This window comes from Rhopalosiphum padi, chromosome 1, assembly GCF_020882245.1.
Source record: "Rhopalosiphum padi isolate XX-2018 chromosome 1, ASM2088224v1, whole genome shotgun sequence".
NCBI lineage: Eukaryota > Metazoa > Arthropoda > Insecta > Hemiptera > Aphididae > Rhopalosiphum > Rhopalosiphum padi.
The window spans coordinates 82384629-82405288 of record NC_083597.1 but is presented as its reverse complement, the minus strand read 5'-3'; the positions used below and the strand labels follow the sequence as shown (position 1 = coordinate 82405288).

Below are 20660 nucleotides of genomic sequence, written 5' to 3'. Positions count from 1 at the left end.
CTAAATATATCAAAATTTGAATCAATCTAAATGAAACACATAGTAGTAACATCATAGAATTAAAAATGAATAGCTATACTTACTACTAAACTACAATAATTATTAATTAATAATTAATCATAATTCTATATTTCTAGTTCACTTATTTTTATTATTTCTCTATTGATTATAGTAATTGATTTTGATATAGTCCAATATGCATGAACAAATTAAGTAAGATGTTCATCAAGCATGTTTTGAAAACAATCATGTTATTATTAATCATCAAATGACCCACGAACCATGACCAATATATCTTATATTTATCATGCAATAAGTAACAATTATTGACTCGTGCAAGACTAGCTGAAGCCATCATAAAGTTATGTTAAGAAAAATAAAATTTAATGGATATATAATGCACTAGGTATTATTTCAAAATTAACAATAAGCGTATAACCTAATTCAATACAAAATGTAGACATTTGAATAACATTGAATAATTTTACAATATTAGTTGATGATTTAATAAAACCTTCGCTATCCACTTAATTTTTACTATTTTAATTTTGCAATCACATTTTTTACTTTAAAAAAAAACAAGTAACTATTATTAATAATAAATAGTTGTAGCATTCATAGCTACAAAAAAACTAATATTATTGATTTCAAACCAATGATATATTTTTAAGTAATCATGTTTATAGACAAGATATGATTTGGTAAGCTTGGATGCTGAATACAAGTTAAGAAAATGATTTAACCAACAACTAACTTACTATGTTAAAAAGATTAGATCTTTGGCTTTATAATCTTTATTTTTTATTATATTCAGGTATAAAGTCTATAAAATATAACATTTTATAAACGATAATACCGTAAAAAATTATAATATCTATAAAATGCATATGTAAACATTTAATTATAAATCACTATTTAGATGTGATAAATATTACTTATTTTAATATTTAAATATTATATGATACTTAAAATTAAAATAAAATTTTTGTTCACAAACACACACATCACTTGTTTTATTTTTTTTTTACTTTACTTAAATAAAAATCAACTTTCAATACTATTATTAAACCAATAAATAAAAGCACAGCAAGTCTTCGAGCTTCGAACATGCTTAATTTCCTGTTTTTACTTTTTTATGTAATATGCTTAATGGAATTTTACATTGTAAATATTTTGACTATACAATTTATGATAAATTATCATTGATAACGAATTTTATTAAATTTCCATCGTATTTTTAACTAGTATAATTTACTTAATCTAGACTCTATTATGTGTGTTGAAAACCGTAATTTATACACGTATCTATGTTATTTATAAAAATGAATGTTTTCTTATGTCTAGACTAAAAAATTACTGGACAATTTTCATTAAAAGTTAAATCAATAGATTTCTTATAACTCAGGGAGGGTTTGTCGTTTAGTATTAGTTTTACAACCCCTATAGACCGGTTCAGTCCATGAAATTCTGTTTCAGCTTATGCAAATAGAATATTTGTTTGTTTATATAATATGTTTAGGGTTGTCATAAGTTACCGATAATAAATTATAAAGTAGTTAATATGATTGTATATAATTGTTTTTATTGTAGTCAATTATTTAATATAGAGTTAATAAAACTATGGTATAAAGACTAATAAAGCTTGTATTATATAATAATATAAATTCGAATAATAGTTATATCAAAGGCAAAATATATATTTGAGGTTATAAGTACAATTGAGAATATTTCAACTGAAGCAAAACAGAAACGATAGATAAATTATAATAAATATATGTAGTTTTATAGAATCAAAAATACTCGACCAATTTTGACGATTCGAAGAAGATTTAGATAATAAATTGAACTCATTACTTTGGAGTCGTCTACTCGCTACTATAATTATATTAAAATCATAACCGCATATTCGTTTATTTCTGCTTGCAATTGGTTACATGCACGTAAGGAAAAAAAATTACCAATTACCATATGCCGCAGGTGAAATGTCCATCTTGGTTTCATTTATCCCCTGGCAATGTCGTGTAATTTATGTATACAATTAAACACTGTTTGTCTTATTTATCAGTTAGATGATTTCCAATTCCCAATTTGAAATTTGAAGACCACTATGTTATCTGTACATATTTGAAAATACAAATTTAAATAAATAAGTCTTATGACTCTTTTAATTCCAATTATGAATTAGTATAATATACTAATATACTTCATATTATGAACGCGACTGGGTATGTTAAAATGACGGTTTAAGAACTTTTAAACTCCCATATCTGTGTTCAGTTCTGTACTTTGTTATATATATATAATGTGTTTTGTTATTGATATATAAAAAGTTGCGTACATATAGTTAACTATGGGATCTTAATTAATTTGTGTTGTATATCTATTTATATGCATATCAATAACAATCTGCGATTGAAATAATCGAGAAAAAATAACTAATTGTTTGTGGTTGCAGCCCAACCGTCAAATCATTTTTAAATATGTTCGATACAAATATACAATCCTGATGCTTACTTCCTGCAACTTGGACGATATTCGTGATAACACACAAGTATAGTTAGACGATTGAATTTTAAACTGTTAGGAAAATTTAAATTATATACACTACGAAGTTAAATAAGTTTAATAAGAACTTCTTATGATGTGCATTTAATTTCACTATACCTATATATATATAATAAATATATTATAAATTATAAATTTACTTTACAAATAAAATGTACCACATTCATATTTATGTGTGTGTGTGCGTGTGTGTGTCTTATGCAACTAAAATAGTTATCTCCAAATTCGGATTTCCTGTTTCACTAGGGTTAGACTATATCTTAATAATTATTTTCTTGTTACATTTTACGCATATATATACAATATATATTTTGCACGAATACCTTCACTTTTCAAATATATCACATTTTGATTTTGAAACAATGGCTTAAAATTTCCCAGTCGTGAGCCACCTTTATCTAATAAGCATTCAATACAACATTTTTTATTATAATTATTAAAGTATTGCCTCATGGGTGAGATTTTTCTTCGTGCATCATAATAATCAAGTGGTTATGATTGTTACTTCAGTGTATATATTGACTATACAACAAGTAAAAGAAATACTTTCCATACATAAATTGCTCAAGGGGGAATCTCGATAGTTCGATGCACTTTGCAAACAAGACTTGTTATAAAATAATGGACTATGTGTGTCTTCGAGTCTTCCACACTTTGCAGATAATTCTTAAGTCGTATTTACATATTTAGGATTCGTTACGAAACGACGAATATGCCGTATAGCTGCATTTACTAATGCATGCTGTCAATTATAATGAGTATTTGTTTTTCGACAACATAGTGTATTAGTGTAATGTTTTAAACATTGCTTATTGTCTCAAATATACAATGTTGACGATATCGTGTGAATGGAATGTATGGCAACTTGTTATTCTTTTCAAATCGGTATTTACTGGAAATTATTTTCCATTCAAAATATTACGGCGTCCGTTAGAAAGTCAAAAGCTCGTGTTATTTTAATGTATAAAATAGAGTACGAGAGATTTTAGAAAACTTGAATGTTTATAATATGTAAACGACTATATACTTATTTTTAATACTGGTTAAAAATAAAAATAAAAATATTATATAAGCTAAAAAATTTTTGAAAGTCATCGCTAGATTAAAGATAATAGATTACCATGTGTATGATTATAGTAAGTATCTTATCTCACATATTGTTTATACTTTAAAATCTGAAAGATATTTATTATACCTACATGAATTTATATAATCTCATGTGTTAATTTCATAGTTATTGTTGGTTTTCGATGAGGTATTCAAAAATAAACGATCAATAATCATTTTAATTGACACGTTTAATAACATACTAATTTTACAGAATTTAAAATACCAACAGTCCATTTGTTCAGTAAATATAAATCCCATCGCAACAATCTTCAATACGTGTTTACACGTGATAAAACTATGAAAAAATGAATGTTTATTATCGGGTTACCTGCTTCATTGTTTGGAAATAGGAAGTGAAAAATATAAAATAAGAATGTACATTTCCGGATTAATATTACGATTAAAAAAACATATAATTATTATTTTAATATGTGAAATTAATTTCTTAATTTCGTTTTCTGTTCAAAACTTATTAATGTATTAGCTATAATATTATAGATTTTTCCAAATAAAAGTAGCCAAGTTCTGTACACCATTATCGATTTAGTTTTAGCATTTTATAGATAAAAGATAATTTTTGAGAAATGTTATAAGCGTGTTTGTGCTTCAGTGTAGCTTTTTGCAAAAGTATTGCTTATTTAATTATTTGTGGTTGTATTTATTTTATGTTTTAATAAGTCTATTATTAATCATTAATTCTCTAGACACTTTATTGTCTCGTATAAATGAAATAACTTCAAAGTTCAAACAAGTAAAATGTTAAAATACCAATCTTTATTAATATTAATTTTTTAATTTTTAATTTTTAACTTAACTGAATATACTTACTCTAAACAATTAATCTAAATGGTTTTATATTTATTTACTATGCTAATAAGTACAAGTGTTAAAAAAAATATCAGCCTAAATTTCAGTAGAAAGTATTAGTAGTAATTCTATTTTATTCTTAGTTCCTTTATATGCATGTAGTTTATAATCTATAAATTAATTAATAATTACTTTATAATATTTATTATCATTTTTGATTTATCAATAACTTGGTATTATTACTCTACTCGTATTTCTAATACTATAAATAGGTAGGTACGTCATATAATTTGATAATGTCTGATAATGATTAATAACTATTAACTATAATAAATAATTACTAAACATTAATTGTAGACATAGGCGTATTTATTGTTTAATGACCAGGTCTACAAATTTAAATTTACTCAAAACATATATTTATATAATATACGTATGTATCTATTGTATCTGGAATATATATATTTTATATTGTGAACACACATATACTTGATTATATATTACAAATTGTTCAATATTATCTGTATCTTTAATGGCATAATATATGGTAGGTATATGTGTATTTGACATATTATAGGTAGTTTTGAAATTTCACTAGATATATCTATCACACATATATAAGCTATAACTATATAATATACTAACCACGCCTATATGTATGCTCTATTTCTAAAACATAATAATCTCCACAGTACCATATGGTGTCAAATATTTTACATTTCATTCAACTGCACCCTTTAATTTGCTTTTATACGTATTTAAGTATTATTTAAGGTTAAGGTTTGAATATTCATGACACTGTTCCACTATACAGCAGTATACACATAACACATATATGTAATGTAATTAGTATCTCACGGCTTACGGCCTAAATAAAACAAAAACGTCTAATTTTAAGTTGGAATGATTCACAGAATGCACTACATATAAGTGTAATGCGTGTATATTTATAACAATGAAACATTATAAGTTTAAAAAATACAGTTTGTATCCTACGTTTTCAATTCATAATATTTATTAATATTGCTCATATTTCTGCAGTTATGGCTAATATCGTGATTGATAAAAATTGTAATGAATAATTTTTAATGAGAATCTATTAAATTATATAGTAAATATTAGAATATTAAAACGGCTTATACTGCTTATAGGTTAAATGTTAAAGAACATATTATAATAACAATACGTGTGAACAAGTATACCCGATATTTCCGAAATATTTCTACTGAATAGGTTTCAATAATGGCTATAGAGAACTTGTTGTGATTCTTATACTCGTATAGCAATGGATATTTTTAGTGTGTTTTTAAATGAAATATTATCCACCTCAACAGTATTTGAAATAAACACCTATAAACACCTTAACTAAAATACTGAACTAACATAATATTCTAAGAACGGTAGTATTTTAAAAAAATTATTATTTTATTATTATGTCCCGCGTGTGTATTTATTTGTATTGGCAATAATGTACCTAAAATTTGAATATCAGCTGTATAAAGTTTAGTTAATTGTTCAACTATTTACTCAGATATAGTATCTGGTTTCGTATTATGGAAACAAAGTACAAAATGGTTGACACTTGACAATGTCAAACTGTTTCGTGATAATGTATAAATTAAATACAAATACCTAAAGTAAAGCAATCATTAAAATCAAAACTTAAATGTTACATTTAAATTTAATAATAGAATTTGAATCGTGTACGTATGTTACATAATATTCATTATTTTATTTTTAATAATTTTTTTTTTTAATTTAAATATTTATAAAATTTAAAACCTGGTGACTGGTTTGCTGGCAATTAACAAAATATAATATAACATGTATATTATAGAGTACTTCATACTGGTTCGCCTGTAATTCTATGACAGTTATGATTAGTGATTTCATCTCGAGTCGGCTTTTTTTGTTTTCCGACAAAACAAGTTGTAAAAAACAAACATAATGATTATTTTAAAAAAAGAAGATAAAAGACATAATTATAATTATAATGATGTTTATTTTGACGACCATATAGGTAAAATGTGCAATGTGTAAAATGTATATAGGTATATATAGTTGTATATATAAGTTATAACTGAATTGCTGATATAACATAAAGTAAAACGCGCGAATCCTAAATCCTATGTCAAATGTCTCCCGCATCGTAGTTATCTGTGCACGATACTACGCAGCCATATGTGCCCACAACAGAAATATTTTACTATGATATTCACAATAATAATATTAACTACCTCTCTATATACGCGTCGAAGCACCGTTCGTGTATAGCTAAACGGAGAGTTCATAGCACTTAAGCGTAATTATTTACAATATTATTATTATATTATTTCGTATCGCTTTTTTGAGAGTTGAGACACATGCTGCTGAGTGCTGGTATAATATAAATATACGTACCTACTACCACAATGTAATACACAGACGATTTCGTAACGTCCGAGGATCAAAGTGCTCCGCGACGGGTTCCCCCTTCCTTGCGGCCCAGTTAGTGCATAGTTAATTAACGGCAAACATGACCGCGAGATATTATTACGATGAATGGACCTCGGAAGCGTATACAGCGTGAATGTACGATTATACGTATATTTTTTTCGCGCTCGATTCTTTCAGACGGAAGACTTTGTTTATAACTATCATTTCTGACAGTGCTTTTAATTTAAAAAAATGTAAAAGTTTCCATCTATATTTTTTGTAAATATACGCAATGAAATTGTACTTATCTACTATTAAATGATAGTGTAATAGTTAATAAATAAAAAATATTTATTGTCAAAACAGTACTAAAACAAATGACCGCAGCATACTTTAAATATATATAATTTTTTTTTTTAATTAAACTTTAGAAAAAATTTATTTACAGATTAACTTACAAATTAAAAATGACATTTTTCGTTTTAATTTTAATTTTTTTGCATTCATATTTTAATAATAGTATATACTTTTTTTAATCTTGTCTTTTAAAAAACGATGTACTTCTGAACTTTTCACTCTAAAACTCACACAAACTAAATAATCCGTTCAATTTATTGTTCGAGAAAGGCTGGTTTTGAAACAGCATTTTCCAGTTATTTAGTTAAGATGGGTATTGAACTATTGAACATATTTATAATGATAATTATCCGTATCTACCTGAAAGAAGAAGGCCAAGACTTGATATTAACATAATTACATATACTAAAATAATTACCGGACTGTAACTTACATAATTTAATACATTAAGTATTTAATAATTTTAATTGAAACTATTTTTAATAAGTTTAAATTTACTCGTGAAAAGTATTGGCTTGATTTTAAAGTTCGGTTAATAGGAATATTTAAATTATTTTTTTGACGAGAGTAGTATAATAATATATAGGTTTTAAATTAATTAAATTTCTATGAAATAATTATTGTACAGTGAAAACTTTGAATGCTTCGAAAAATATGTCCTGAATTTGTTTGATATTATTTAAATTGCACTTTTTTGAGCTTTTGGAAATCTCTTAGTTAATAGCGAACCATATACCAAGTATTCATATCATATTGTAAAATATACTGCAGCAGTGTTATCATAATGTACATATAATAATATGTATTAATCGAATATTTAGGAATTTTCTTGCGTTATAATAATATGTAGATAGTGTAATTTCCAAAGTTTAAACGTACATTATTATTATACCTATTAATTATAATATTATTAACGCATAATACATGTGTATATTAAATTTTCGTCCATTTTAAAACGTGTCGAAATGCATGGCGCGTACTGCGTATACATACTACACATTATATACGCGACACGACGTACTAATATTTCCCGTAGTAGTATTATCATTATTATTATTGTTATTACTGCATCACGACGACGATGCCGCCGCGGAATGCGATCGACGAAAAATTCCAGTCGCCGAGACCGTGTGCCGGCCGCCAGGCGTCGACGATCGGCGGTGTGGGTAACCGGTTTGCGGGTCGTCCGCACGTAGCTTCGGCACTCCAGCGGAGCGCTGTCCCCTCGTCGGCCTAATAGGTAGTAGGTACACCTCTCTATACCTAATATGCAACGCACACCTGCGCCGCCGTCAAACTGTCGATCCAGCTACTCGCCGGGCTCTCCCGCGGAACAGTCTCTTGGCGCGTGCACGCCGACCCGCTCGCGCGATACCTTCATGTACTCGCGGACCGATGTCGAGGCGGTTTTTTTTTTTTTAATAATTCGCCGCGGTCGACGCGACAACTTTAATATATTATAATATCACGCGATCCGCGGTTTGTCGAGAACGTATTTATACTGTTATAATATATTGCTAACTCGTAATATCGCGCACGCATTTTTTTTTTTTTATTCTTCCGAGCTTTCGCGCAGTGACTACGTTTCCCGTGTGCGACACGCGTCGTGCAAAAGCTCCGTCCCGTATAAAATACGTGTACTATACGTCTTTCGATTTTCTTCTTTAACCGCGACTTTTGTCGTCCGCACGGGTCGTATATAGTACAAATGCGACGCGTTATCCGCCCGGACGAAATGACGCGGAAAGGGTATGAAGTTTTTCTATATACACGAATAGGATCTCGAGTTTTTCGGGCCACGATTGCATCACGACGACATTACGACATCCAAACTTTGCGGGGGTGGTTTTTTCACGATATCGCAAAATGTTCATCAAAACTGCTCTCTTTTGGAGTGTATGGATGGGATATACTTTGATATAGTAATTTATTGATCAACCGTCGACGGTTAAAATGACGGAAAAATCACTCTACGCGACAATACACACGTATACCTATATATTAACATTAATTCATTTTAATAGTAAACCGATTTATCAAAATGCCATCACTATTATTTTCGATAACTTGATGATCGTATATAGACACTATCCGATTATATCTACGACTTATTACATAATAATATATTCAACCTATGTTGATTGTTGGTACATCGAGTATCACAGTTTAATCTTTGGTTCACATTTCGTTTACGCGTAATTTATCAACTACGATACACGTTATCCAATAGCCGAATATACGTTATTATTATTTATTATACTCGTTTGTTTCCAAGTATAATATGTAAGAAGGTGCAGGTATCTATATGATTCTTTCGAATTATTTGTTCATGTAAGTATAATAATATTATACATGACGTATATTATGTGCACTGTACAGTTACGCGGCTGTATTCACACGGGGCGTATCATGAAGGTTTGACATATTTTTATGTACAAGTGTCATACATTCGTGATACACCTGTTTTGATATTATATACACGGGGTCGGTCATAATAAAATATTACTTTTCCTTCGCAGAAAATTAAATCAATCAATTATTACCTATCATTTCTCTTTTTAAATTATTATTTGAAATTCAAATGCTTGTGTTCCATACTTTTATAGGCTTATATAATAGAAATTATACTAGCGTGTAAATTTATACGTACCTACACAATAAATAATTATCTATGTTTAAACGTATGATAAATAATAATGTATCTAAATTTAAAATGTGTTTTTATAAACTTAATTGTACTATTCGATTACACTATTTTGTAAAACATGAAATTAATCAATAAATATAGAAATTTGTTACAGTACTAACTTACACCAAAAAATGTTTCCATGATATGGAATCATTTATTTTTCAAAAAATAATAATAATAATAGTTTGATAAATTCAATTAAAAAAAAGAAAATATTTTAATTTCAGTACGTACAAAAATGACCAGTTACTTAATTGTCTGGATTTAGACTAAAATTTTAATTCTTTTTTTTATTATTTTACATTTTACATTCCTATAAATTTTCTAAATCACAAATTATTGTAAGTACATCAATTACAATAAAATAAAATAAATGTACTGTGAAGTAGCAATAAACTTATTATAAAATTAAAATTAATACTCTAAATTAAATAATAATTTATTTACCTGTATGACCTGATAGTCTGACTTTAAAAAAAATAAATTTTTGTTTATTGACCAGTTATTAGGTAATTTACACTGAATCGAAGCCCGTTTGTATCACTATATTTTATTATACCAAGTTTTCTGTGCACAATATACAAATTATGTATATTATTATTATACGTATATTTGAACTCTTATTTTTTGTTTTCTAACAAATATTTGCATAGAGCGTAGATGTACACTGTTGATAATCTACATATTTCAGTAGATAACCGTTTACTATATATAACAAATGTAAATAACAATTATAACACATTTTATATCTTTATGAATATAATACAAATTCATTTTTATATTACACCTTGTTGACTTTATCTAAGTACTTATGTGAATATATATATTATATATACATTTTAGTGTTCTCAAAATGGTATGTTTTACTTTCCTACAACGAATAAAATAAATGCCGTTAAATTTTAGAACAATTGCTGTTGAATTGATTTAAAAACTTGAATACTATTCATTTGAAAATTATGAAAATAATTTTATAATAATTGCTCTGTATAAAACTATAAACTGAGTAAAGGTTTAAAATTACATAATATTATATTTTTCTTCGTTTCGTTAAGAGAATATTGAAAGTAGTTAAATAATAGACTAAACTAAAATATTCAAAATCGTATATTTCTTAAAAACGTCTTACATTAGTTGTAATATTCATGAATGGAAAAAAATAAAGTTCGTGAGTCGTGACTTAAATTTTCATAGTTTATTTTATTTTTTTACTCGATATTCATTAGTTCAAATAGCAGGTCAAACAAATCAAACATTCATTAAACTCGTTTCAATATATTTATACCTTTAGGTTATATATATACCGACCTCAGAATATGATAGGTACCTCATACATACAACACCGTCGATATAACAATTAGTTATTCTTTGAGCAAGTTTTGGATGTCTATTGTTCGTTGTGTAACAATATTATTTGTTTATTAGTATGCATAACGTGACGTGAAAAACAAAAACTAAGATTTTTTTGCTTAATATACTTAACACATTTATATATCATATACCTATATATGCATACATTTCCCAGGCCACGCATTTATAATTCCTAAATTCATGATTATGCACGATTCAAAATAAAGAAGAGATGTACGTTTTTTACGCAAAAAAAAATATGCATTAAAATCACGAATATGGATAAAAATATTACTCCCACGTCGGATTTAGCTTCTCTGGATTGCTGGGATTATACAATCGAGTTGGAATGTCTTCGCGGTCCACAAGGTATAAACACTACACTAAACACACTTGAGTACTTGACAAAATATATTGGATCATTTAGATCTTATAATATTATTTCTTATACAACATACCTATCACCATTGATTATAGAATAATCTATTCAATCAATGCTATTAATTTTTTTAAATAAAAAGAAAAACCGTATGATTGTGTTTTTATTGCGTATTTATATTAACATCATGATTCGTGAATGATTTTAAAGAGAAAATTGATGATGGTAAAATAACTGTTCAATCTATTTACATACTAATTATATATTATATGTTATCAATTTCTTATAAATCAATCATAAACTTTTCTTCTTTAAAAAAATAATACACTTCAAAAATTAAATATAATATCTAAACGTAATAAATAATGTAATTTTTATACCCATATTATGTATTAAATTATAATTATTGATTTGATTTGATAGAAGAAAATACAAATTTTCTAGAAAGTTACTTTGATTCTAATTTGTTTAGTAAATAATCAATTTTTAATGATAAGTAATAAAAAAATTCAATCAATTTACCTCTTAATATCGGTTATCTCTTAATACATTAAGTACAATTTACGTTACTAAATCTTATTTTAAATTAAATCAATCTTGTATATTATTATTACGCATTTATTGATATATGTACACTTACAATAAATTAATTTTATTACAGTATAAAATGTATAATTTTAATAGAAAATTATATGATATATTTTGTTTCATTATGCATTAAAATAATCATTTTTAATTAAAATAATGCGATGAAATTGTACCTATAAGTGATTAAATAATTAGACAATTATAATATGTATTCCAAATCATTGATTCCAATAGGCAGTTTATACAACGTCTCATAACTAATTGAGAATTAAGTAGTATTTGAACTCAAAAATTGATATGATAATATGTTGTTGTAGTCTATAATAATAATATATAACCTATGAAGTGAGTATTCATATATATATATTATAATGCATATATAAATATATGGCCATATAAGTGGTTATTATAAGGTACCTTAAATATCATTTCATTTCTATCTTTAATATATAGGTAGCTCTATGTCTTTCTAACTTTCAACAGAACTAATTATGACTACAGTGTAGGTTTTATGTATGAAATATAAACATTTATTTTTGTCATTATAAATTGGTTGAAAGTGTAAGATGTATGTAGAAACCTACATATATCTATATTTTATGTTTTTTGTCCGATTTTGATGATTATCAAAAAGCCACAAAACAAAAATAAAGTAACGTTTTATGCAATACGAATTACTGCCAAGACCAACCCAGTTGAGTACGCAACATCGTTATAATATGTATAGCTTTAACGAAAACCAATTCGTGTGTTCAGTTGTATTACAATCGAGGTTAACCTGATAGGCTAACCCAGTTAGTAAGCTTTCAATGAAAAAACCAAATCGGAACGAAAATCAAAAAAAAAATGTTTTCTCCGTTTGATCACGAAGTCTCGCCGAAGAACCTTCCTACCTTCCTTCTATGGAATTGCGACGCTTTCGAAATACCATGTTTAACTACCTTCTTATGTAGGTATTACACTATTACGAACACCGGACGAAATGATTACTACCGAAGATCACGACCGATCGATATAATTAGAATAAATAGAATAAATCTTGGTCTTTGACAAATCATTTAAGTTAATAAAGATGAAGCGTTATAGTAGGTACGCGACGTGATAATATAATTATTCTTCGATTTCTAAGTGGAAATCTTGAATTCAAACATGAAATCGTTATTATTGTCCGCTAAGAATTTATAGTGTATTATTATTTGTCATTGTACGTAACATAGTGTAAATTGATTGCTTTCATAACTTACTTATAATCGGTTACGTCGTGTTGCAGACTTACAGCTTGCCGCTGAACTAGGCAAAACTCTGTTAGAGAGAAATAAAGAATTGGAAACCAACTTGAGGCAACAACAAAATGTCGTGGAAGATCGCAATCAAGAGATCGAGGTAATAGATAATATAATTTAAATACTAAATCATAATAAAATGTATAGTTAAATATAAGAACTACGTGTGTATAATAGCTATGTGAAAAAATCTTAAATTTCAAAACATGTGGTTTTTTACATTTTTACAGTAACCTAAAAATGACAATACTCGGGTTATTTCTTATTCACAGCACATATACGCACATAACACACAAAGAATGCGTTTTGTCTCGAAGTTCAAATTATGACCACGTCTGGCTACAATAATAATATGCGTTAGTTGATAATAAAAATAGATTGTAATGACTTGTCATCCTGTATGCTGCATATTTCGTTCATGACATATAATAATATTTCATTTCAGTTAATTATACATTTTAACATTCATTTTTGTTACCATATGCAGCGCTTAGTAATAAAAGTACATGTATAGTATTAGAAAAAGAGCTATATACATCGATCAATCAGTTCTCTATGTTTTGCAATAATTTTATAAACGAATAACAGGTGCTCAAACCAGAGTTTTTTCCACTGACATTTGCTAATTAATTAAACGTGACTTTAAATTGTACTTTAGTACTGAAGTCGTAGTATTATAATATACAAATAAATAGACGAGATAAAAAAGAATAATAACTCAAACCTTCTGGTTAATATTTTAAATCATCAACTATAATCGTGTTTCGTCTGGTTTTGAAAGACCCCGTAGGCATTATTTTTATATAGCTGTGGGCTGTGGCAATGTTCCAATGATTCAACGGACGCTCAGCCAGAGACCTTTCGGCATGAGGTCGGGCATGTAGTCACTGGGCGCATTTTTTCAGTCTTAATCCTCGCGTGCATCGAAACGATATCGGTGTATAAGGTTCAAGAACTATTTTATTACGTACAACATACATTTAGTGCACAAAATGAATTCTATTGAAAATTTGACCGAATGGCCAAACTTTCAAAAGGCCAACGAACAAGCTATTGGTTTTAATTTATACGAACTGGTCGTAACCGACTGTTTAATATGTTGGCAGTATCTTACCAAACAAACGGCCGCTCTGAGAGAAGTGAACGATTCCAGGTTGCGTATTTACGAACAACTGGAAATCAGTATTCAGGATCTAGAGAGAAATAACCAGAGGCTCGTTCAAGAAAACATTAATGACAAAAAACATATAAAAAGGTAATATATCTACATTCTGCATAATATAGTTTTATTTGTATGGAACACCGATCGGTACTCAATTGAATTGTATTTATTATCATACTTATAGCTTATACGATACAATCGAAAGTTTGGAAAGTCGCTGCGAAGATTTGCAGCACCTAGTCGACGACATGGGTCATTTAAAAAAAGACGACAGCGTAGTCAGCGAAGGTAGTGGCAGTGGAGGAGCTGTGATCGAAGATCAAGATGAATATGCTAAACTTGCTTCACAATTGGAGCATGCGAAAAATCTAAGAGTCAAGGAACAGAGAAAAGTGTCTGAACTAGAACAAAACGTGTCCTTACTTATACAGGTAAAAACTATAAGTCGTGAAAGGAATATTACAATAATAATAATAATAATAAATACGATATAAGTATATAGCGATTATGAACGTGTTACTGCAATATTATAGGTATTTTATCTATCGCCACTGCAATGCGTTTTACACACTACATAATAAATTTATTATATCATTTATATCAGATTTTACAATTTTTTAATTTGTTATTTATAGGAGAACACTAGTCTAGAAGAAAAAGTGAGTGTAATGCAACAAAAAGACGAAGAACTGAAAACGCTCCAAGATCAAATCGTCTATTTAGAAGAAATTAGGTGGGTCAACAGATTGAATTAAATAATATAAAATTAATTATAATAAACCACAGTGGCACAGTGTGTTATATATATAATTTTATAAAATGATACGTCAACAAAACTATTAATACATTTTAAGTTAGATCGAATAACAAAATATTTTGAGATTATTTAAATACTTCCATAAAATGTTCATGGACAAAATTAATTATTTTGATTTATAACATCAATTACTATTAAAAAGTACATAAATACAAAAAAGTGCATTTATTTATAAAATAATAAAAACACGTTTTCGCCAATAATATAGGTACAAATACAGACGGTACAGTATTCACCTACCGGTTACTTCTTAATGCTTATCCTTGAAAAATGGTTTACCTACCTATATTTCTGGGTTCAACACGGAAATAATAATAAACCATCATACCTACACATTACGGGTAACTTTTGGATGAAAGAAATTAATAATTATTTATTATAAACTAGTTATTAGTTATTATTTATGTTTTTACATACTAGTCACTAGAAAAATAATTCGATTCTAAATCTTAAATTGTAGTACTGTACCATAGATATAGATTCAGATTTAAATTGTAAAGATGAAAATCAAAAAGTACCTATACTAAATCAATAACAATTAATAGTTTTTAAATAAATTGTGCAAATCACAAAAAAAAATTATTATTATTTTATATTTATAATTATAACTTTTATTAGCCGTTTTAAACAAACTATTATGTATTTACATTATACATTATAGTTAGAATTTTTTTTTAAAATAATATCGTAGGTATAACCTAAGTATATAATAGTATTCTTTAAGTCTTAATGTAATAAAAATGTTATATTATACATTAGTAAAATATATATGCCATGTTTAATATGAATCTATTCTCATATTTTAATTGATTCAAATATAATTTGAGTACCCAAAGTTTTATAAAATTGATTTATCTTTTAGGCAAGGAAACCTATGTCGTCGTTGTCAGCGTAGTACTGACCCAAACCTATTCGACGAGTATTCAGTGTATGATGACGATGATGACACTGATGATATTAGTGCTATAGGATCATATGTCGAAACTCACAAACACGAAGTCTTGCAACAATTACAAGTATGTTTTTATTCTTAAACTGAAAAGAATTAAACGTGATACTCCGATACGGGTGTATTGTTATAAAACATGTTCATCATGTGGAACATAAACGTTTTAAATTACGACGAGTAGGTACCTACACAATAACTGCAGACTTTGAATGTATCTGCGTTTTATTCCGTGATATTAATACCTATGGTCAGCTTAGATGGACACGTTTGAGTTTTGAATGCAATGTTCTTTAAATCTAAAACATTTATTGTTATAATAATAAACGTAAGTCGAATTAAAAATAAAAGTTAGCCGCATGCGTTTGTATAAACCGTAAACGATTATGAGTCATTACTAATTTCAATTTTCAAACGTGAGAGATTCGAACGAAAAACCTTTACAGAATATTTGGCATTTCGCCTGAATTAAAACTTCTAACCACGATAATTGTGCTATATAGAAGTCCAAAGATCCAGACATTCTTTGACATTTCAAATCGGGTCACGACGCGTTAGACGATTTTAGGCTAATAGACCCACAAGCCCAGTGTGTATATATAATACAATAGATAAGTATATATTCAAACTCGTACGGCGCGAGAAAACCAAAAACAGTCGTACACACCCTCTCACCAATTAATAAATTACGACTGGTTATTGGTAAATCGTTTAACGAAACATAGTGCCGTCGAGATCAATATCAAATAAGATGGTTTAATGATCAATCTATAAAACCTAATCAATATAATAATGTACCTTCATGATTTTTTTACTGCGAAAATGAATAGTATAGGTATTATGATAAAATTGTGTCGACTGATTTAGAATTGTTATTATGATATTTGCACTTCACAGGTAGGTATTCTAATAACGTTTGTACCCCGCACCCGCTCGCTTAAATAACTCTATAGGTGGTCCGAGTATCGGAGTATGCGTCTTAAGTAATATAGACGCCTAATTGGGCGCCACGTACTGATGTATTTTTACTGTTTGTTTTTGTCGCGGCGAAGGAGACGTTGGGGGAGAACTATTCGGAGGACAACCCGTACCGAATATTGGTGGACAAATACGAGGCGTTGCTGAAGATCCAACAGAAGCACAACGCGTTCACGCCGATGGTGCCGTCGACCAACGTGAACAACAACAACACCGTCGGCAACAAGGACGGCCAGAACCGGGGCATATCGCTGCACGAGGAGCTGCAGATGTCCGGGCAGTTCTCGTCGTTTAACGGCAACGCGTCGGATAGCGACGACAGCAGCGACGACGAAGGGCTGCCGACCAACGGACGAGCCGCACCCGGATCGGGAACCATCGGCGGCGGTGGGGCCAAGTGCAAGTATTCCGAGACCGAGACGACGTCTTCGTCGGGCTTCTCGGACGAGACGAGCAACAAGTGCACGCAAACCGAGACGTTCTTCACCGGTTCGTTCCTGTGCACCATTTCGGACGGCGATGACTGCCGGTTCAGCATCTACGACGACGCCAGCCCGGTGGAGAGCCGGTTCCGGAAGACGCCCGAGTACCGTCAACTGTTCCGCGAGATATTCGCCGTGCTCAAACGGGCGGCCGAGGCCAAGGACGAGGGCGAGAGGACTGCCGCTGCTCCAGGACGACGACCGCGGCTACGAGGGCGAAGACGGCGACGACGCCACTGACACTCCGACCTGCGGCCGTTCGTCCGCGTCGGCGACCGGGACGCCGCGAGTGCCGCCGGCCACGCCGGCCTGCGAGCACAACCCGTTAATGTCCACCATAGAATCGGAGACGGTCGAACGGCGTCCGACCACGCCACCACCGCAACCACCACCACAGCAACGGCGGCCACAGGTGGACGACCAACAACGACCGCAACAGCAGCGAGCCGAACAACAGCCGCAACCGGCTGCAGTGGACGAACAGCAACAGCAGCAGGAGCCACGCCGCCGCCGCCGGGACATCATCGAGGAGTTGGCGTCCACGATCAAGCACAAGAAACACGTCCGGCACCGCAAGCCGGCCACTGCCAATCAACAGTCCAAGGACATTAGCCACCTGTTGGACTTCAAGTGGACCGACCAGGTGACGCGCCGGCAGCCCAGGAGCGGCAGTGGCGACAGGCCACCGTCGTCGCACAGGGCCACGTGGTGCGCCGTCCCTAATGATGGCGCGGAAGCGTCGCCTGCCGTGGCCCAACCGTACGCTAGCACTGCGTCACAGGAAGTGGCTAAGCTCAAGATGCTGGACAAGTCGTACGCCGAGGTGTTAAGAAGGAGGAAAGTGCTACCGTCGTCGTCCAACAGGCCGCAATCGCATTACCAACATTAACGAGATCGTATATTATGATGACGATCCTTCGTTAATATGGGTTATGATTATTTGTTAACTCTACGTATTTAAAATTGTTTTTTCAAATCCTTTATTCCTATAATATTATTAGCCCGTCGCGGGGTTGAACAAAAAATTAAAAAAAAAAAAAAAAAACAATTTAAGACGAATAAAAGTCTCCCAATGATTTGTGATCCTGTGGGATTTTGATTGCTCCCATTATTAATATTATTATTTAAATTCCTTTATTATTATTATTAATGTTGATAATTCATTATCAAGGTATCTTAATTTAGTAACTATATGTACCTATATTATATAGTATTAGCGTACCTCTACTAAGTTTGTTTCCACCGTTGGTTTTTTTGTATTCATAATATTAATAACGATATTATACTTATAAGTTATAACGTTTTTTTATTTTTGAGACAAAAATTAAGTTATATTATTATATTGTGATGCATGCGTCATATGAAAGAGATTTGTTTTTTTGGTAATATTTATTTACTTAATAGAACTTTGATAAAATAATGTTTAATATTGTTTTTTTAAATTATCTTTAAAATGAGAACTATTATTATTGTGTGTACATAAATAAGTTTGAAAAGAAAAGTGAACATATTTGTTTTGAACGCTCATTTCAGTTTTTATTTAACAAACCTTTTTTTACACTCCGACCGTGCAACATAATCCTTTGAAGATATTAAAATAAATTAAGTACGCGGTAGTCTCTAATCCCAAAGTATTTGAATTTGTTTGACATTAAACATGATACAATATGGTTCGCATATGGCGCAATTCAAACAATATTGAAGTAGGTACTAATAAAAATGAAAATTTGCATACATTAAAAATATAATATATATAAGTATATTATAAAATATATGTACGAAAAACTAAGTAGAGAGTGAAAACATAAAGTAAAATGAAAAGTAAAATTAATATTTAAACGATAATTAATTTCAGAGAGTTGGTTTGCTTTACCGTTCATCTATTTAATTACATTTACAAAATACATAGATATTATATTTATATATATATAATACCTACATACCTATCACATTTTAATTGTATAATGGTTTTGTAAACTTACCCATGCATATATAGCCATATAGGTATTAATTTAAACGCAAAAAATATAATTTAATATTTAACTGACCTTCTTACTATATCTAAGTGTATAATGTAGGCATATCGAGACATACTTAGTGAAGATAAGTAGAGAGGATGGTAATTCGTAAAGGGATATGTTTGTGTTTTTATATATAAATTATTATATTTTATCACTAATGATTCGAACTTATTTTTTAATCATAAAATAACATTTTTTCTACTTATATCTGTCGATTGAACATTAAATTTATTTATACTTAGTTATTTCTATACATTCTATCATTGATTATAAATACTAGTATATATAAATATAATCAATGGTTCTATTTCTATGTTATACATTGAAAACTATTCCTTTTTTAAAATTTAAATGTAATAAGTGACTTTTTATTTTTATTTATTGACAATTTTTTCATATTCAATCATAATACATATTTTTTTTATTTTCAAACATTGACATTTAAAGAAGAGGGAGGCTGATAAATAAATAAGATGTGTAGAATAAGGATTCTAAATAGGTACATTTTTCGAGTAATAAAATTGACATAATTAAAGACGTTAAAGTACGCAGCGTTATCAGTTCAATCAATTTTTTGGTGTTTGTGGTACTGTGGTACTTATAGTAATCAGTCACAAGTGGTTTTCCATTTGATTTAAAACGATCACATCATCACAGTAGTATAATATATAATACACCATAACAATAACTATGTAAGCAATTAATATTTAG

At 29.5% G+C, this 20660-nt stretch overlaps 1 protein-coding gene across 1 annotated transcript; it reads left to right on the top strand.

Moving 5' to 3' along the window:
- The first annotated feature begins 8587 nt into the window (after positions 1-8587).
- Positions 8588-19455, top strand: LOC132919324 (uncharacterized). Its single transcript, XM_060980845.1, is given in 9 exon segments — positions 8588-9003; positions 11469-11662; positions 13531-13643; positions 14650-14798; positions 14890-15136; positions 15341-15438; positions 16385-16538; positions 17521-18105; positions 18107-19455. Coding segments are annotated over 8 exon segments (2148 nt in total). The 5' UTR covers positions 8588-9003; positions 11469-11571; the 3' UTR covers positions 18818-19455.
- Positions 19456-20660: the final 1205 nt, after the last annotated feature.